The sequence below is a fragment of the Chelon labrosus genome (genome assembly GCF_963514085.1).
Source record: "Chelon labrosus genome assembly, chromosome: 19".
Lineage (NCBI taxonomy): Eukaryota > Metazoa > Chordata > Actinopteri > Mugiliformes > Mugilidae > Chelon > Chelon labrosus.
In genome coordinates, this window is record NC_140352.1 from 23,662,198 (window position 1) to 23,676,989 (window position 14,792).

Below are 14,792 nucleotides of genomic sequence, written 5' to 3' on the forward strand. Positions count from 1 at the left end.
GGCTGATACTACTCCAGTCATAAAGGCTGTGTTGTGTGTAAATACGGCTTGACCGGCTTCACTGTTTTTAGAGACTGTATGTGGAACAGCTAAATTCAAATTGCGGAAAGAGACTCACCAGAGTATAGTAACGTCTGTTTACCAGTAACTTCAAAATGACACTTTTTAGTCGGTTGGAAAATGTCCCGTTAAAGAGGAAATACAGGGGAGGAGGTTAGGCTGTGCACCATCCTGCTGTCAGTCTGATGCTTAGCTGGCTGACCATTTGCATTACCGCACCTTCCACTACACCTCTTCTTCCACTGACTCGCCAAGACACTTATTCACGAAAGGTTTCAGTATTCTGAAACAAAAACTGAAATTAAGCCCAACATTACAACTGTAAATTCTTACCTGTTTGAGATTAAGGGAGATTGTTTTGGGTTTAGCCGAAGAGCCGTAGATGATGTCCACTGTGGGCAGCTTGCCTTGTTTCTTGGGGCGGACGGTGCGCACAGTCTTAATATCTGCCAGGGGAATCGCAAACACTTGCTCCTGCAGCAGACAGAGACCCATCATCAGATGACTGATCCCATTAAAACTGAATGTTTCACACTTTTGACAGATTTGTTTTTAGCATTAGTAGAGAAATGTAGTTTGAATAATGATTCAGATTGAAGCCAACCTGACCAGAAAGTTGAAGCTTCTGCATCTGACTTAAATTAATTCCTGTTCTGTTTAGTAAAAAAAGTTTGGAATGAAGGACTAATAATAAAAATAATTATGAAAGGGCATAGTGGAAAATACAGTGTCTAACTTTTTGAATGACATCCGGTTGCCACTGTCCTTTAATAAGATAAGAGAAGCCATTTACTGATCCAGTGGGGGGAAATTTACAGTATTACAACAGCGGGAGATTGAGCAGCAGCAGACAGGATTAAAAATGAAGCACAAAAGTAGAATTCAGTAAGAGGAGTACTGTAGAGTAAATGAAACTACTGTCACACTGACCAGCGATTAACCATTCGAAATGAATATACATGAAATGACATTTGAACAAATGGGTCAGAAGTTGCCGTAGCACAGGTGGTGATATACAGGGTGTGTTTGAGTGCTACAGATACCTCTGCTTTAAGATGAAAGAACAGAACCCCCTTCTGGCCGACGCTGACCATGCAGGGGGCAGGGAAGCCCCGCTGGCTAACCTTCTGGATGGAAAAAGTGTAGTTGCCAAACAAAGGCAGGGTTTTCAGAATTTCTGTGAGACAGCAATCAGACGAAAAGGAAGGTGTTATCATCATTCACAATAAAAAACACAATATAAAATACATAGACTACATTTTTTCTTCAAAAACTATTGATTAACTAATGCAAAACTCCTTGAACTCCCCGAACAGAAATAAACTCCTCTGGTCAGAAACCATTTTATAATAATTAATATGTTATAACCCTTCATTTTGTTTCTTCTAGCGAGTCAAATACTCGTCTTATCGTGTACTACCAAAACATTCACTAAACATTCCTTTGTGCTCTGTTCAGAACCTTCACAGCTATTGCATAGATGCCCTTCTTTGATATTTTAGAGAGGTCTCTTGTTGTTCCTCTACTGCAGCACAGATGGACAATGATGTAAAATTAGTTCCCAAGCCACTTTTGCAGGGAAAGCTTGTTTGTATAATGTTCATCTCAGCTCGTGAATCTGCATGTCATTTTGTACAGTTACAAAAACTGTTATGTCGTCAGCATGTGCTGATATACTCTATATACTTTGCATTTTCTGTGAACGCTAAACCTGCGAGGTTCCTACTCAGTTCATTTAGTGACGGTACCATGGCTAAAGCACAGAGCATCCCAGATAGAGGGAATCCCTGCCTGATACATCTCTGAACAGAGACTGGTCAACTGAGTTCTCCCCCCAGGTTCAACAAGACAGTGACTCTCGAGGACAACCAAGTTAATCCCTGAAGTGAACTTCTTTCCAAAACCAAATGTAAAGTGTTTTAAATAAATAGAAATGATCAACCCTTGATCCATGGAAAAAGTACCATATATATCTCCTGCAATTTAGACAAATAGAAAATGGCCCAAATTAAAAACAGATTGTCCATTATTGTGCACTCAGGAACACAATATGTCTGGCTTTTATGTACAACTATGCTCATATACTCCTTAAGTCCATGCGAAAGACACCTTGCTCAGTGCCCCTGAGGAGAGGAGAAGAGCTACTCACCAATGAATCGGGCTTTGGCCTCAAAAGGGCTGAGGGAATACAAGGCAGCTACTTGACCCTGGCAGAAAGTCTGGATCTCCTCCAGTTTACCTTTGAGCCCATCCTGAGCGGGCAGGTACTCCTTTATCTCCGGCCTCACAGAAAAATACACAAACTGAATGTCAGTATGCACACAGACTACATATCTTAGATGGATTTATACATGAGAGAGAATTCTTTCAAGCAGTCTGCTTTCACTTTGATTGAAGCTTTGGCACTCACAGGTGATGGCCTACAGGGATCTGCCATTTTGTTTAAAGAAATGACACTCTAAAAGTATTATTACCACTATTGTGACTCTCAGTGTGTGTAACTCACGGTGTGGGCTGGTTTTTCCGACCCAGAGCCAGATGCTGCAGGGCTGCCAGCTCTGCTATCTGCTGGACTGATGCGCCCTCTCCTTCATCAGAAGAAAACAACATCCACCCTCTCAGGTAGTCCTCCAGGAGCTACACACACACACAAAGAAAGAGAGAGACATAAACAGACGGTAAGAGATAGACGAGAACTGGATCAGATAGTAAAGTTCCCGCTTGCTATGAAGTAATTTTGTCACCTGCTGGTAGTGGAAGTCCACATAGATTTCATTGGTGAAGGAAAGAGGCCTTCCCCAGGTCACTCTCCTCAGGAGCATAGCGACTGAGCCGTCGTCCATCAGGAAGTCGAACAGGTACTCCTGAGGATAGAGGGGACGGACAATCCGATCTGACAGACAGGGAGCAGAGGAGTTAGGAGGTGCAGGACACTGATTTGGTCATCTGTCACTTAGGCCTCTGGCTCTTCTTAGTCAGAAAAGACTAGAAAAGCCCTCCCTGGATGCTTCTGTTTGTTTCTTAAAGCCTTAGGCTACATAGTTTCTCTGTCTAGAAAACTGAATGAGCATTTATAATATCATGCAGGAGCACACATATTCAAATAGGCCAGGCTGTACTGAAAGGTTATTAGTTATTCAGAAGAAACAGAAGGCTATACCCACAGGCTTCTAATAAATAGATAATAAAATGGGTTCTAGTTTATTATCTATTATAGGTTTTTAGGTTTGAGGTCATATCATGTTATATATTTATTATCTACACTGCGCTAATTTCCTTCCTTTGTGCTTTGAACATGTTTGAATGACATCAAACAAACCTTGAACCTTGAGAAGTAAAATGAAAACAAGAAGCATAGACTTAATGCTGTTTTTAGATGCACTGCGCTGTGTTTAGATGTTCTACATGAGATGTTAGAAAAAAATCTAGACACTTATATCACTCTAAGACATCTGGCTGAACAGTTTAAGATTCATTTCTCAGGATTGCTTCGATTTACCTTGAACTTGGATGGCAAGGAGGCAGAACTCTTTTACGTGTTGGAGTTGTGTGATAGCCATTCTATCACACACATCTTTCAACACATCTGCTGCCGTCTAGAGGAAGACAAAATGCACCCATTGAAGATGTTTGTATTCTATTCTATTAAATAAAAGGCTTGAGTTTTTCGGTACAAATCTTACGCTGAAGCTGTGTATCTCGACATGGAGCATCGCTCCTCCCGGAAGCTGAATGGGAAGTTGTCGAGAGGTGCTGCCAGCCTGCAGGAAACCAAGACAGACGCAGAATGAGATCAGTAGTAAATGCAGGCAATAAAGGAGCATAGCAGGTCGGCTACACCATGATGCGTGCTTTTAGGTGCGTGAGTGGTAAGGTCAACTTGCCAGAAAAGTTTCCATCTCAACATGTGTGGGGAGGGCGCGGCGTCCTCCAAAACCAAGAGTGCACTCGAGATTGTACTGACACGCACTTGCTTCCTCTGAGAAAAGAGATGTTGGGCATGAAAAAGTTATTTAAACATCTAACATTTAATGATTTTTTTTTTAGATTAAAAAAACTTCCTCTACCTTGGTACATATGTTCAGAATTCTGAGAGATGTCCTTCAGGTGGCGTTTGACGAAGGGCAGCAGGGTGCTTGAGCAGGGGAAGAAGCCGGTTATCAGGTTGAATATCTGCCAGCCGGAGACACAGCTGGAGCTGCAAAGATCACAGACAGAAGATAACAGAACAAATCGAATGTAATCTCGTGGAATTCAAAGAGTGTCCTCTTGTTTCTGTTTCAGCTGAAATTCTACTATTTTGAGTTTTGGTTCAGTCTTTGCTGCTGCTGCGTTTACCCATTTCACTGTACATGTACACCATTCAGCCATAACATTATGACCAATATTGTGTAGGTCTCCCTTGTGCCTTCTGAGGGTGTCCTGCGGTGTCTGGCAACAGAATGTTGTTAGTGGGGGCCTTTGAGTGATATGGGTTGAAGGGGAGGGGCCTCTGTGGATCATCCCACAGATACTTGATCAGTTTGGGATCTAGTGAATTTGGAGGCCAGGTCAACACCTTGTGATGTTTTTCATTTTGTTTTTAGTTGTTCCTAAAGCGTTTGTGCGTGTGTCTGTGTCAGGCTGCATCCTGCTGGGGATGGCTGCTGCCATCAAGGAGTGCCTGGTCTGGTCTAGGTGGGTGCCACATGTCTAAGTAACATCCACACAAATACCAGGTCCAAAAGTTTCCCAGCAGAACACTGAATTGTCACAAGATGGTCAATATCATTTATTTCACCTGTCAGTGGTTTTAATGCTGTGGCTGATCAGTGCACTTGGATGGCTCAGTTACTCTAATCTGTGGTACACTTTGCTGCTGGCAAAGCATTGTCTCTTCAACATTTTAGCTTTTTAACTTCAACATTTTAGGGACAAATTGGGTCAAAAGCTGGATCATTTCTGCATTATAGTTAGAGTTGCTATCCAATAACTGTCTATCATTTCATGAATGGCAAATACTCACTTAACTGGGTTGTTGGTGGTTTGCTTGATGACTTGGCAGTAGATTTCATCTCTCAGCATCTCCTTTTCCTTCCCTAGCTGAATAAAAAACGAGAAATCCATTGTTTAAATCCCATCAAAGTCTATTTGCAACTCACAGTCAGCGCAGTTCACAGACACACTGTTTGAATGAGCACTGACCTGTAGGATATGTTTCAAGCAGTCAGACTGGGAGTTACTCTTCTTCATTGGCATGTCACCCATAAACAGCATCAGGTCTGGAAGGACAGTTAAATGGGTGGATGACAAAGAAACAAAGAAACAGCGTTCTGCGTGTATAGTTGTATGACAGTGTGGATGCACTCACTTTTGAAACACTGGACAGATAAATCACTCATTACTGGATCACTGTAGAGAATAAGGGACTCCAGGATGGGGGACTGGATGAAAACAAAACACAGTGCAATAAGTCTTCAGTTTTATTATTTTACTGACTTGGTCCTTCAAATTACATCTAATCATGTTTAATATCTTTGAAACTTATATAGCAAAACACAAAAACCAATGAGGCATCAGTGACACTGGGCACGACATTAATTAAGACGGATACAGCATTTAAAGGAGGAGATGGAGTTGAGGTTGGTTGCAAAGTGGCTTGAAAAGGAAGCAGAAATGGTAGACGGGCTAATTTAACCTAAATGGGGTGTCTTGTATGAAATGTGTATGGACGTGTAAAGGGGCGTCAGTGCAACCATCAACTGATGAGGGATGAGGAAAAAGGCCTAATTCAATAACAAGTGAAACAGTTCTAACCTAGATTAAAATACACAAATGAAAGTAGTTTTTAGTTAGTAGTGTGATCCACAACAGCAGTGCCAATGGTTACTGTAGTATGAGCTGATCTATAGCTTGACTTCAGTGAGCAAAGGACATTCATTTTCTCCAAGAAGGCATTCACTGTAGCTGTAGATTCTACGAGTTTAGCCTACATTTGTGCCTACATTTAATGCACACTGATATACTGTACATGAGACATCAGAGAGATTGTAATGTCTTACCGCTGTGTGTTGAACCGCCTCTGTAAAATTCCTTCCGCTGGCTGGCAGACCTGTAGTCCCCACTCTTTGATTAACAAATAATGGTAGCACAAAATTAGCCATGCCATGGAACCTCAGATGAAACCACATAATCATAATCCACAACAATAATGTGCATTCTTGTATCATACCTAAAGTACTTTGTGGCAAATTCAGCCATGGCTGAATGGTTCTCTGAGTCATGGACTGGATTCTGGGCTGGGCCAGGGTGTGAAAACTCTCTGCCGGCGGGGTATGAAACCTCTCTGCTGGCGGGGTATGAAACCTCTCTGCTGGGGGGGTATGAAACCTCTCTGCTGGGGGGGTATGAAACCTCTCTGCCGGCGGGGTATGAAACCTCTCTGCTGGCAGGGCGTGAAACCTCTCTGCTGGCGGGGTATGAAACCTCTCTGCTGGCGGGGTGTGAAACCTCTCTGCTGGCAGGGCGTGAAACCTCTCTGCTGGCGGGGCGTGAATCCTCTCTGCTGGCGGGGCGGGAAACCTCTCTGCTGGCGGGACCTGAAGATGGGTCCACGGTGGGTTTTGTGCCCCTCATGCTTTTCCGCCTTTCATCTCTTCGATCTAGGTACAGATTGTGATAGTCTGGGGCTGCAGATGGCTGAATGTGTTCCTCTGGGAAAAGACCGGAACGCCCTCCCAGCGAGCCAAAAAGCCAGCCTGGTGAAACATACACAAAAACATTATTGAGAAGGAGATGTTGATATGTATTAAACAATGGTTGGAAAAATCATATCCAAACCCAAAAACTGCTAGCATATGTCTGACATCCAAATCATGACCTCACCATTCTGGGCTACTTCCATTGGCAGCAGTTTGATGATGTCCCCCTTGCTGAAGCTGAGCAGACTCTTGTCATCTGTCACAAAACTCGTCACGGCTACTACATGACCAGAGTCCTGGAAAGCAGGTAGGCAGACGTGTGCAAGGTTAAATACGGACTAAAACTGATGAGGAGACAGTGCCATGACATGCTACAAAGAAAGATAATACTGAATAAAGACAAACAAAACTAAAAAACAAATGAAACAAATGTCAGAAAAGCACCTTGGTCACTTCCTGGAGAAATAACTGGATCATGTCAGTGATCTGAGGAGCTCTGGATGACTGCAGCACCAAGCTTTCACCTTTCAGGTCCAGGTCCACTTTGTCGGCACCATTGAGGTTAACTGACAGCACCTCTGCAAAACTGTATTCAAGCCAAACTGAGTTAATATGCTGTGCACAAAACATCAACTAGAATGAATGAAGAATAAAGTCAGATACTCTGTAAAAGGTCAACAGTCAAGTCAGAGAGTGACTGGCTGACGACGCCTGTGAAACAGTCAAAAGTCAAAAACTACATTTTATTTTCCATTGCACTTTTTACAAAATAATGAAATCTTTTGAACGGAAAGATAGAAAAATCATTTTTAAACATGTATAATGCATAAAGACTGTTTGCTGGATGTTTAGTAAGGAAATTAGGATGTTATGTGTTTGTTTTGTCTGGGCTCTTCACGAGAGAGCAACTGAGAATTGATGAAGTGATGAAGTGTGCATTAAATGATTTTGCTTACCTGTAGCCTTTAAGCACGCGGAGATGTTTGGGGTTGTTGCCGGATGCTTTTACCACTTTCAAGAGACGAATTCCACGATGGGACACACCCAACATCTCAGCTTCCCCTCTGTTTGACTGCATGCAAAGAAGAGATGCTTGTGAATATATATAAACAGAAATTGAGTGATCTGGCCTACACTTAGGCCTACAATAAGGTTGCAAAAGAAATAATGAAAATTGCTGCTTAGTTTAGTGGAAAAATTCAGCAGCCTACTCATGTCGGTAAGTAAATAAGAATTCTATCATCTCAAACAAAAAGCAGACATTAGAGGACTATGAAGCTAATCATTGGTTTTGTCATTTGTCAATATCGTTTTACTACTTTTCTTCGCTTATTTAAAGGACTCAAACTGCTCCAGTGTTTTGATATAAATAAAACTGTCTGGCCTTGTCTAGCAATGTTGTCACAAGACAGTAAATCTTTGCCACAACTCTTTTTTTTATCATGCTCACATTCAAGGGAAACAGTCTCATGAAGTAGTTTTCCCAGTTGTCTCGGGCTGCAATGACAATCCTCTTCTTCATGTTGTCATCCTCGATGGTACTTATGGTCGTTCCCACTTTGAAATTTGCTATACAGGAAAATAAAAACAGGGTAATTGTGAATTGTGGGTAACAACGCACAAACACACCAGGAAGGATTCAGTGAATTCTCATGGATAAATAGCATTCCTTTCAGCCGCTGAGACAAAGACGATTGGAACAAAAACACTTCATCCAGCTTCATGACGAACTGTCAAAACTCTCACCGAGCAGATCCTTCATCTTCCTCCTCTCCTCTCTGCTGATTCTGTCACAGCTGTCAGAGTATGTGTCCCTCATGATCTGAAAAAATATCACACAATGCCCAGAGACCAATGACTATGAGATAAAGCGTATGTGAAAATTCAGTAGGAAGATCTTTTCACACATTCTGTCTCTATTGCTCTACGGTCAATTTTACAACACTGTTAAATAAACTTATTTCTCAATTTCAGTGTCTCTACTCTTGTCCAGTGATTCATTTGCCCGCGTTCTCTGAGCAAATCAGTCACTATGCCATGTTCTGTAAACTGATTGCAACTCTGTTACTCAGCCTTTCAGCCAGTTTGTCGTCCTCCACCCAGTCTCTCCCTTATACTAGACGTCCAGGTGGTCTTATCCGAACGGTCCTGTCCCTGTCTACTACCTTCATCTGGGGATATGCTGCGCTGTCACTTCAACACATTTCACAGTTTACTTTCAATTGATTCTTATTAAAATATACTGACCTGTTCACAGAGCAGATTGAGAATGTAGGGCCGGTTGAACATCTCTTTGGGGTAAAACACCTGCACATAATACTTGAGGTTAGTGAAGAAGACTTACAACAGTGATATTTCCAGTTTAAATCCACTGTCCAGTAAAAGGCATTACTGAGGAATCCAAAGCCAAATGAGGTAGAGGAAGCTGGTGCTGGAGAAGGTTATATGATTTAAGCCACAAATGACAGCGTGTCAGATTAGACCATTGTCTTGTTTCTGCATAGACACAGATCAGAAATGCTTTCTTTGCTTCCCTGATTAAAAAATCCTGAGCTTTGTTAGGGAAACCAGGGTCCTAATCCAGAAAGTGGGTTTAACAAACACTAAGGTGGGAAACATCTAGAGCAGCTAATCAGAATTTGTTGGATCCATTGAAAAATCATCAGTGTAGATCCAAATCTTGGTTCACAAAGGTTACTAGTAAAGAAAGAGCTCCATGGAGCTAAAGGCAGACAGAATGTATGTTTAACTCAGAGCAGTGGATGGTTGTCTTTGTCCTTACATTAGTGACGGACTAAACCTAAAAATGATGGGCTTAGTAAGAAAAGGCTTAGGGTAACGAAGTGATATCCAACATGGATTTTGATTACTCAGGGTTTGATTAAGATAACCTGGACTACAGAAAGTCTTGAGAGCTGTAGAGTTTAAATATTAAGCTGACAGGCACAGAACAAAAAGCGCTGCGTTGAAAGACACTAAAAGTGCAAGGCTGGTGAAGGTCTACTGTGGGTTGATGACTGTAGGCAAGACAGTCATTGGATCTGTTGTTCATATACAGTAAATGAACTATGTTTGCCTGTGTGTGAAGCTTACTTCCTTCCTCAGGAACAGTTTTCCAGGCGTGTTGTAGTACGAGAAGTAAACCCCAGCTGAGAAGCGGTGGACCTGGGACTGAATGTTTTCATCATCTGGCATTGTCTCTGTATCTAATAAACAAATGTTAGATAAAGAATGCATGTAAATGTTATCCAATCAAATATGGGTTGATGGGATAATCTTTTTATCGTATCTTTTAGTGTCTTATAGTTTGTTAAATGCTTTTGATGTCTGTTATGTATTTTAAACCCTGTTTTACCTGAAAGGTGACCTTGGTTGTTCTGAAAGGTGCCTATAAATAAAATGTATTATTATTATTATTATTATTAAAACCAAGTTTACCATGGCAAAGATGACATGTAATATAATCTTTCAATGCTTGAGAACATGATAATGAACATGATGATGTGTAAAACATGAGGCCTGTGACACCCACTAAGAGAAGGAGCAGCCATGGGCGGTGGTTCAGGTATGTCCTCAAGTGGGGGTGGTGGTGGTGGTGGAGGTACAGGAGGTGGTGGGATTTCAGGTGGAGGAGGTGGAGGCGGCTGTAAGCGTTGGGCGAGAAAGATTTCCTCCAGGGGCAGCTGCTTCTGTCTCATGTCGTTGGAGATGACTCTGGGACCTATGGGGGGAAGAGGAGGAGGAGGGGGTACCCACTGTTTCTGCATACAGGACAGACAGGACAGCAAAATGAGATGCACTGCATACACATAAAATACTCTTGTTTCATACAGAGTTTCAATTGTATTTGTAGTTCTGAACCTTTTCCTGGGAAGGCGCGGGTGCTTTGTTTCTGAGTTTGGCCAGAGCTTCCTCTTTGGGGTCAGACTTCTTTACAAATGGCTTTCCAGCTCTGAGAGGAGGATGAAAACAGTGAATCACTGACATTACAGATGCTATTAGTGGATGAGGTCTGTGTTCGATCAACTGAATCCTCATTTTGATGAAAACTCCTGAAAATGTATTATACATGTCACCATTCTATCACGGAGCTCTGGAATGTGAACTACAATTCACACCTGCAAGCACACCTTAGACCAGTTTATATTCACCTGCTACTCTAACAAGCCTGTCTTTGAACTGTGTGAGGAAGCTGGAGTACCTGGAGAAAACCTGCATGCACAGGGAGAACATGCAAACTCCACACAGAAAGGCCCCAGCTGGCTGGCAGTATAAACACCAGAACTTTCTTGTTGTGAGGCATCAGAACGAGATGATCCTAAATGCTTTTTTCAGACGTTTAAATCTCTTTCTGATGCAGTACGTAGTCTCAGTGTGGTCTGTTAGTGATGCGAATTTAAAATGTTACACTATTAACCATTTTCAGATATTAAGTTATATTAAATTATTGATATTTATAGTATTATTATTATGATTATGTATATATATATATATATATAGGGTGGAACTTGAACACATTAATTACGTTTAATTAATTACAAAAAAATTAATGTGTTCAATCGCAGTTTGCATTCCAAACAACGCAGAACTTTTGTCAGCGCACGGTTTCCTGGCACACCGATTACACCAATTACACTAATGCACACGTCAGAGCTTGGCTTACGCCTACCAAAATGGAGGAATCGGATGAAAGCACGTTGCTAGGACTCATGGGAGGCAAATTCTATTTAAAAAAAAATAAAATAAAAATACCTGATGGAAGCCTTGATAAAAGTGAGGTTTTTTGAAAATTGTGCAAGAAAAGAGTCTGCATACCACCAAAGCACTTCAACCCTACAGTGCCATCTAAATGCAAAGCATGTTGCAGTGACCACAGAAACCGCCGGAGCTGTTAGCGCTAGCAGTCCCGGTCAGAGTACGGACAAGACATGTCTGCAGCCCGAACTTTTTTTTTTTACCATTTAAAGTCAATGCTGGCCTGAAAAAGTACTTACAGTACTTAAAATGGCACTTTAACTGTAGGTCTGTTCAGTTTTGGCCAGGGATATTTTCTTTCTTTTTCTACTCTTTTGCATTTTTCCATTAAAAAAGCTTGAGTTTACAATATTCATGTCTGTGTCTTTTATTTGATTTAGTCGTCCACTAAAATCCATTTAAATCAAAAAATGTTGCTTTGTGGGACAAATATTGTTATGCGATTAAAATGTGATTAATCAAGATGAATTAATTACAAAGCCTCTAATTAATTAGATTCAGTTTTTTAATCGAGTCCCACCCCTAATATGTATATATGTGTATATTTATATATATATATTTATATAGATAGATAGATAGATAGATAGATAGATAGATAGATAGACAGATACTTTCTTAAAATGTGCATTTAACATGTTAAATCTTTTAATTTCAAGATTTTTGTTTATGATTTCAACAAATAATGGCTGCATAACAAAGCAACAACCAAACTTTCTGTACACAGAGAAAAAAAGTGTTGAAACTTACCTCACAGGCTCGAAGGGTTTGGGTTCTGGTGGGGGTCGGCTGTTGAACATTTTGATGATATCCCGAATGTTGGAGGTAGGTTCAGGCCGGGGTTCTGCCGCGGCAGGTCTTACTTGACGAGGTTCTGCTTCTGTGGCTGGAGGTGTTTCAGGACGCTTCACTTGGGGAGAAAAGAAGCAGAAACTATGTCTAAGGCTTTATTCATTTCCAGTATTCATTGACCTCACTTCTACCTAACATGCTGCTGGTCCATCATATGCCACCAAATCAAATCCAATCTCTCCACATCTCTTTACTTATAAGATCCGACTGAAAACTTGAAAAACATCCAAGAGATATGATAGCTGACAGCTTCATCTGCTATTTCCTTAACTTGTTGGTAGGCACCACTTACACCACAAAAACTGTTGAGCATGCCAGTTTTTTCATTGAACCTCAATTAAGCCCCTTTGACTTGTTTCATTTTCTTACCCTTAGGCTTAGGTGCTACAGATGGGGGCGGTGAATGGCGCGGTGAATGGCGCGGTGAACGGCGCGGTGAATGGCGCGGTGAACGGCGAGATGGAGGGGACCGATGCTGCTGTCTGGGTGGGCTGGAGCGGGCACGACGTGACTTTGAGGTTTTGGATTTACCTTGGGATCAGAGAAAGATGATTACTACAAGATGACTGACAAAAACAATGGCTTAAATTAAATAATATTCATAATAATTGCTCATATGCTAAACTTACCAATCTTCTGGAAGAAGTCCTTCTTATCACCGAAAGTTTCTGGAGGCTCTGTATCTGCTAAGTCAGTGTCTGACTGTCAAAGGAACAGACAACATACCAGATATGAGGAGTAAACACACACAGTGTGACTGTGGGGACAGTGAAATGATTCATCAGATTTCCAAAGCAAACTTCTCGAAGCAGAAGTAGTCAACCTCCATGCAAGCAACTGTAGTGGCTAAATAACAAACAGGCTATGGAAGACTCTAGGGACATAGTAGGGACTTATAGGGACATAATACATTTTGGGCAAGAGGCGGGGTACACCCAGGACAGGTCCCCGGTCTTCACACTCACATCCAATTTAGAATCACCAATGAACCTAACCAGCAGGTCTTTGGACGGTAGGAGGAAGACTTTGTACCCAGAGAGCATCCACGCAGACACAGGGAAAACATACAGAAAGGCCCAGTCGGCTCATGGATTCAAACCCAGAACCTTCTTGCTGTGAGGCATCAGTGGTAACCACCACGCCACTGTGCCGCCCGCTTTTTGGATTTTTGCGTTAGCAAAAAAAAATAAATAAAGCAGCCACAAAGTACTGTGACATGTTACATGAACAGTTACTGCACTACCTTATTCTGACTCAAACCCAAATACACCATTCTGTTGCAACAAATACTCACCAAACAAAACAGATTAATCAACCACTGAAAATAGTCTCTTAATTTTTTCTCAAGGATATGCATAGTTTAAAAGTCTTATTTTAAGATGACATAAATGATGATATAAATGATATACATACAAATGATATACACAAAATTACCTCTGGCTTAGGTTGCCTGTGGGTAGAGGTGCGTTTTGATGCAGGTGTTTTGTGGCGGACGGGTGACGGTGAGGGAGATTGAGGGGAAGGCGAGCGCGAGCGTGCTCTGGAACGACGCGTTGACTGACGTCTCCGGAGCCTCTCTTCTTCCTGCTTCCTCTCCTTCTCCCTCTCCCTCTCCTTCATCCTGTCCTTCTCCCTCTCCCTCTCCTTCTCCTTCATTCTGTCCTTCTCCCTCTCCCTATCCTTCTCCTTCATCCTCTCCTTCTCCCTCTCCCTCTCCTTCTCCCTCTCCTTCTCCCTCTCCCTCTGCTCCTCTTTCCTCTGCTCCTCCTTCTTTTGCTGCTCCAGCTTCTTCTGCTGCTCCTGGGTTTGCTGCTGGGCCAGATTCACAGCCTGCATGGTCATCTGTTGGGCCTGAGAATACAGCCAGGAAAAGACTTAGCATAAGGAAGGAGAATAAAACATGTCAACACATGGATAGAAGGGCAAGTATAGATACGTGGTCCTGACCATGAGAAGTGCTTGCTGGTTCATGAGAGCCTGCTGTGATGCTGCTGCCATTTGCACGGGATCTTGGACAGCAGGCATGGCAGCCTGGGGCATCATCATTGCTGTAGGGTCAGTTATGACAAACTGTTAGACACATTTAAATAGGTAACAAAAGAACTGTTTTCTGACTGACAAGTAATGATATGATCTCAACGCACCTAATCCCTGTACATTGATACAAATATTAGAAGGAATGGGAGGTTGAGAGTATGATGTCCGTATCTCAGTATCTTTCTTCTGTAGTTCAGTGCATAGAGCTAGATAGGTAGATACTAGATAGCAAGATACCAAAAAACTGAGTAGCTCCCATTACTTGGCACTTGGTGTATGTTAACTTTGAGTACGTGTTAACTTTGAGTACCTATTCTTATAGAAAAATATAATGCATCAAGTTCACATCGAAACTATGATATAATTTTGTGCAGGTCGTTTCTCCATTGCTAATCAGTCCAGTAGTATTCT

At 41.9% G+C, this 14,792-nt stretch overlaps 1 protein-coding gene across 1 annotated transcript in view; it reads right to left on the bottom strand.

Annotated features, from left to right (window-relative positions):
- Window positions 1-14,792, bottom strand: part of myo15b (myosin XVB) — a 44,858-nt gene continuing 30,066 nt past the window's right edge. The window contains exons 38-66 of the mRNA XM_084567331.1: window positions 14,292-14,392; window positions 14,106-14,195; window positions 13,779-13,928; window positions 12,974-13,046; window positions 12,714-12,875; window positions 12,243-12,402; window positions 10,602-10,692; window positions 10,273-10,501; window positions 9,834-9,940; window positions 8,988-9,047; window positions 8,487-8,562; window positions 8,191-8,309; window positions 7,697-7,812; window positions 7,185-7,326; window positions 6,925-7,036; window positions 6,272-6,797; window positions 6,102-6,165; window positions 5,411-5,483; window positions 5,245-5,321; window positions 5,066-5,142; window positions 4,128-4,258; window positions 4,031-4,039; window positions 3,744-3,916; window positions 3,560-3,656; window positions 2,738-2,953; window positions 2,567-2,648; window positions 2,210-2,394; window positions 1,104-1,237; window positions 1-534 (exon numbers count right to left, since the gene is read on the bottom strand). Coding sequence (XP_084423457.1) covers window positions 286-534; window positions 1,104-1,237; window positions 2,210-2,394; window positions 2,567-2,648; window positions 2,738-2,953; window positions 3,560-3,656; window positions 3,744-3,916; window positions 4,031-4,039; window positions 4,128-4,258; window positions 5,066-5,142; window positions 5,245-5,321; window positions 5,411-5,483; window positions 6,102-6,165; window positions 6,272-6,797; window positions 6,925-7,036; window positions 7,185-7,326; window positions 7,697-7,812; window positions 8,191-8,309; window positions 8,487-8,562; window positions 8,988-9,047; window positions 9,834-9,940; window positions 10,273-10,501; window positions 10,602-10,692; window positions 12,243-12,402; window positions 12,714-12,875; window positions 12,974-13,046; window positions 13,779-13,928; window positions 14,106-14,195; window positions 14,292-14,392 — 3,881 coding nt within the window. The 3' untranslated portion in view covers window positions 1-285. The remainder of the gene's footprint in view (window positions 535-1,103; window positions 1,238-2,209; window positions 2,395-2,566; window positions 2,649-2,737; window positions 2,954-3,559; window positions 3,657-3,743; window positions 3,917-4,030; window positions 4,040-4,127; window positions 4,259-5,065; window positions 5,143-5,244; window positions 5,322-5,410; window positions 5,484-6,101; window positions 6,166-6,271; window positions 6,798-6,924; window positions 7,037-7,184; window positions 7,327-7,696; window positions 7,813-8,190; window positions 8,310-8,486; window positions 8,563-8,987; window positions 9,048-9,833; window positions 9,941-10,272; window positions 10,502-10,601; window positions 10,693-12,242; window positions 12,403-12,713; window positions 12,876-12,973; window positions 13,047-13,778; window positions 13,929-14,105; window positions 14,196-14,291; window positions 14,393-14,792) is intronic.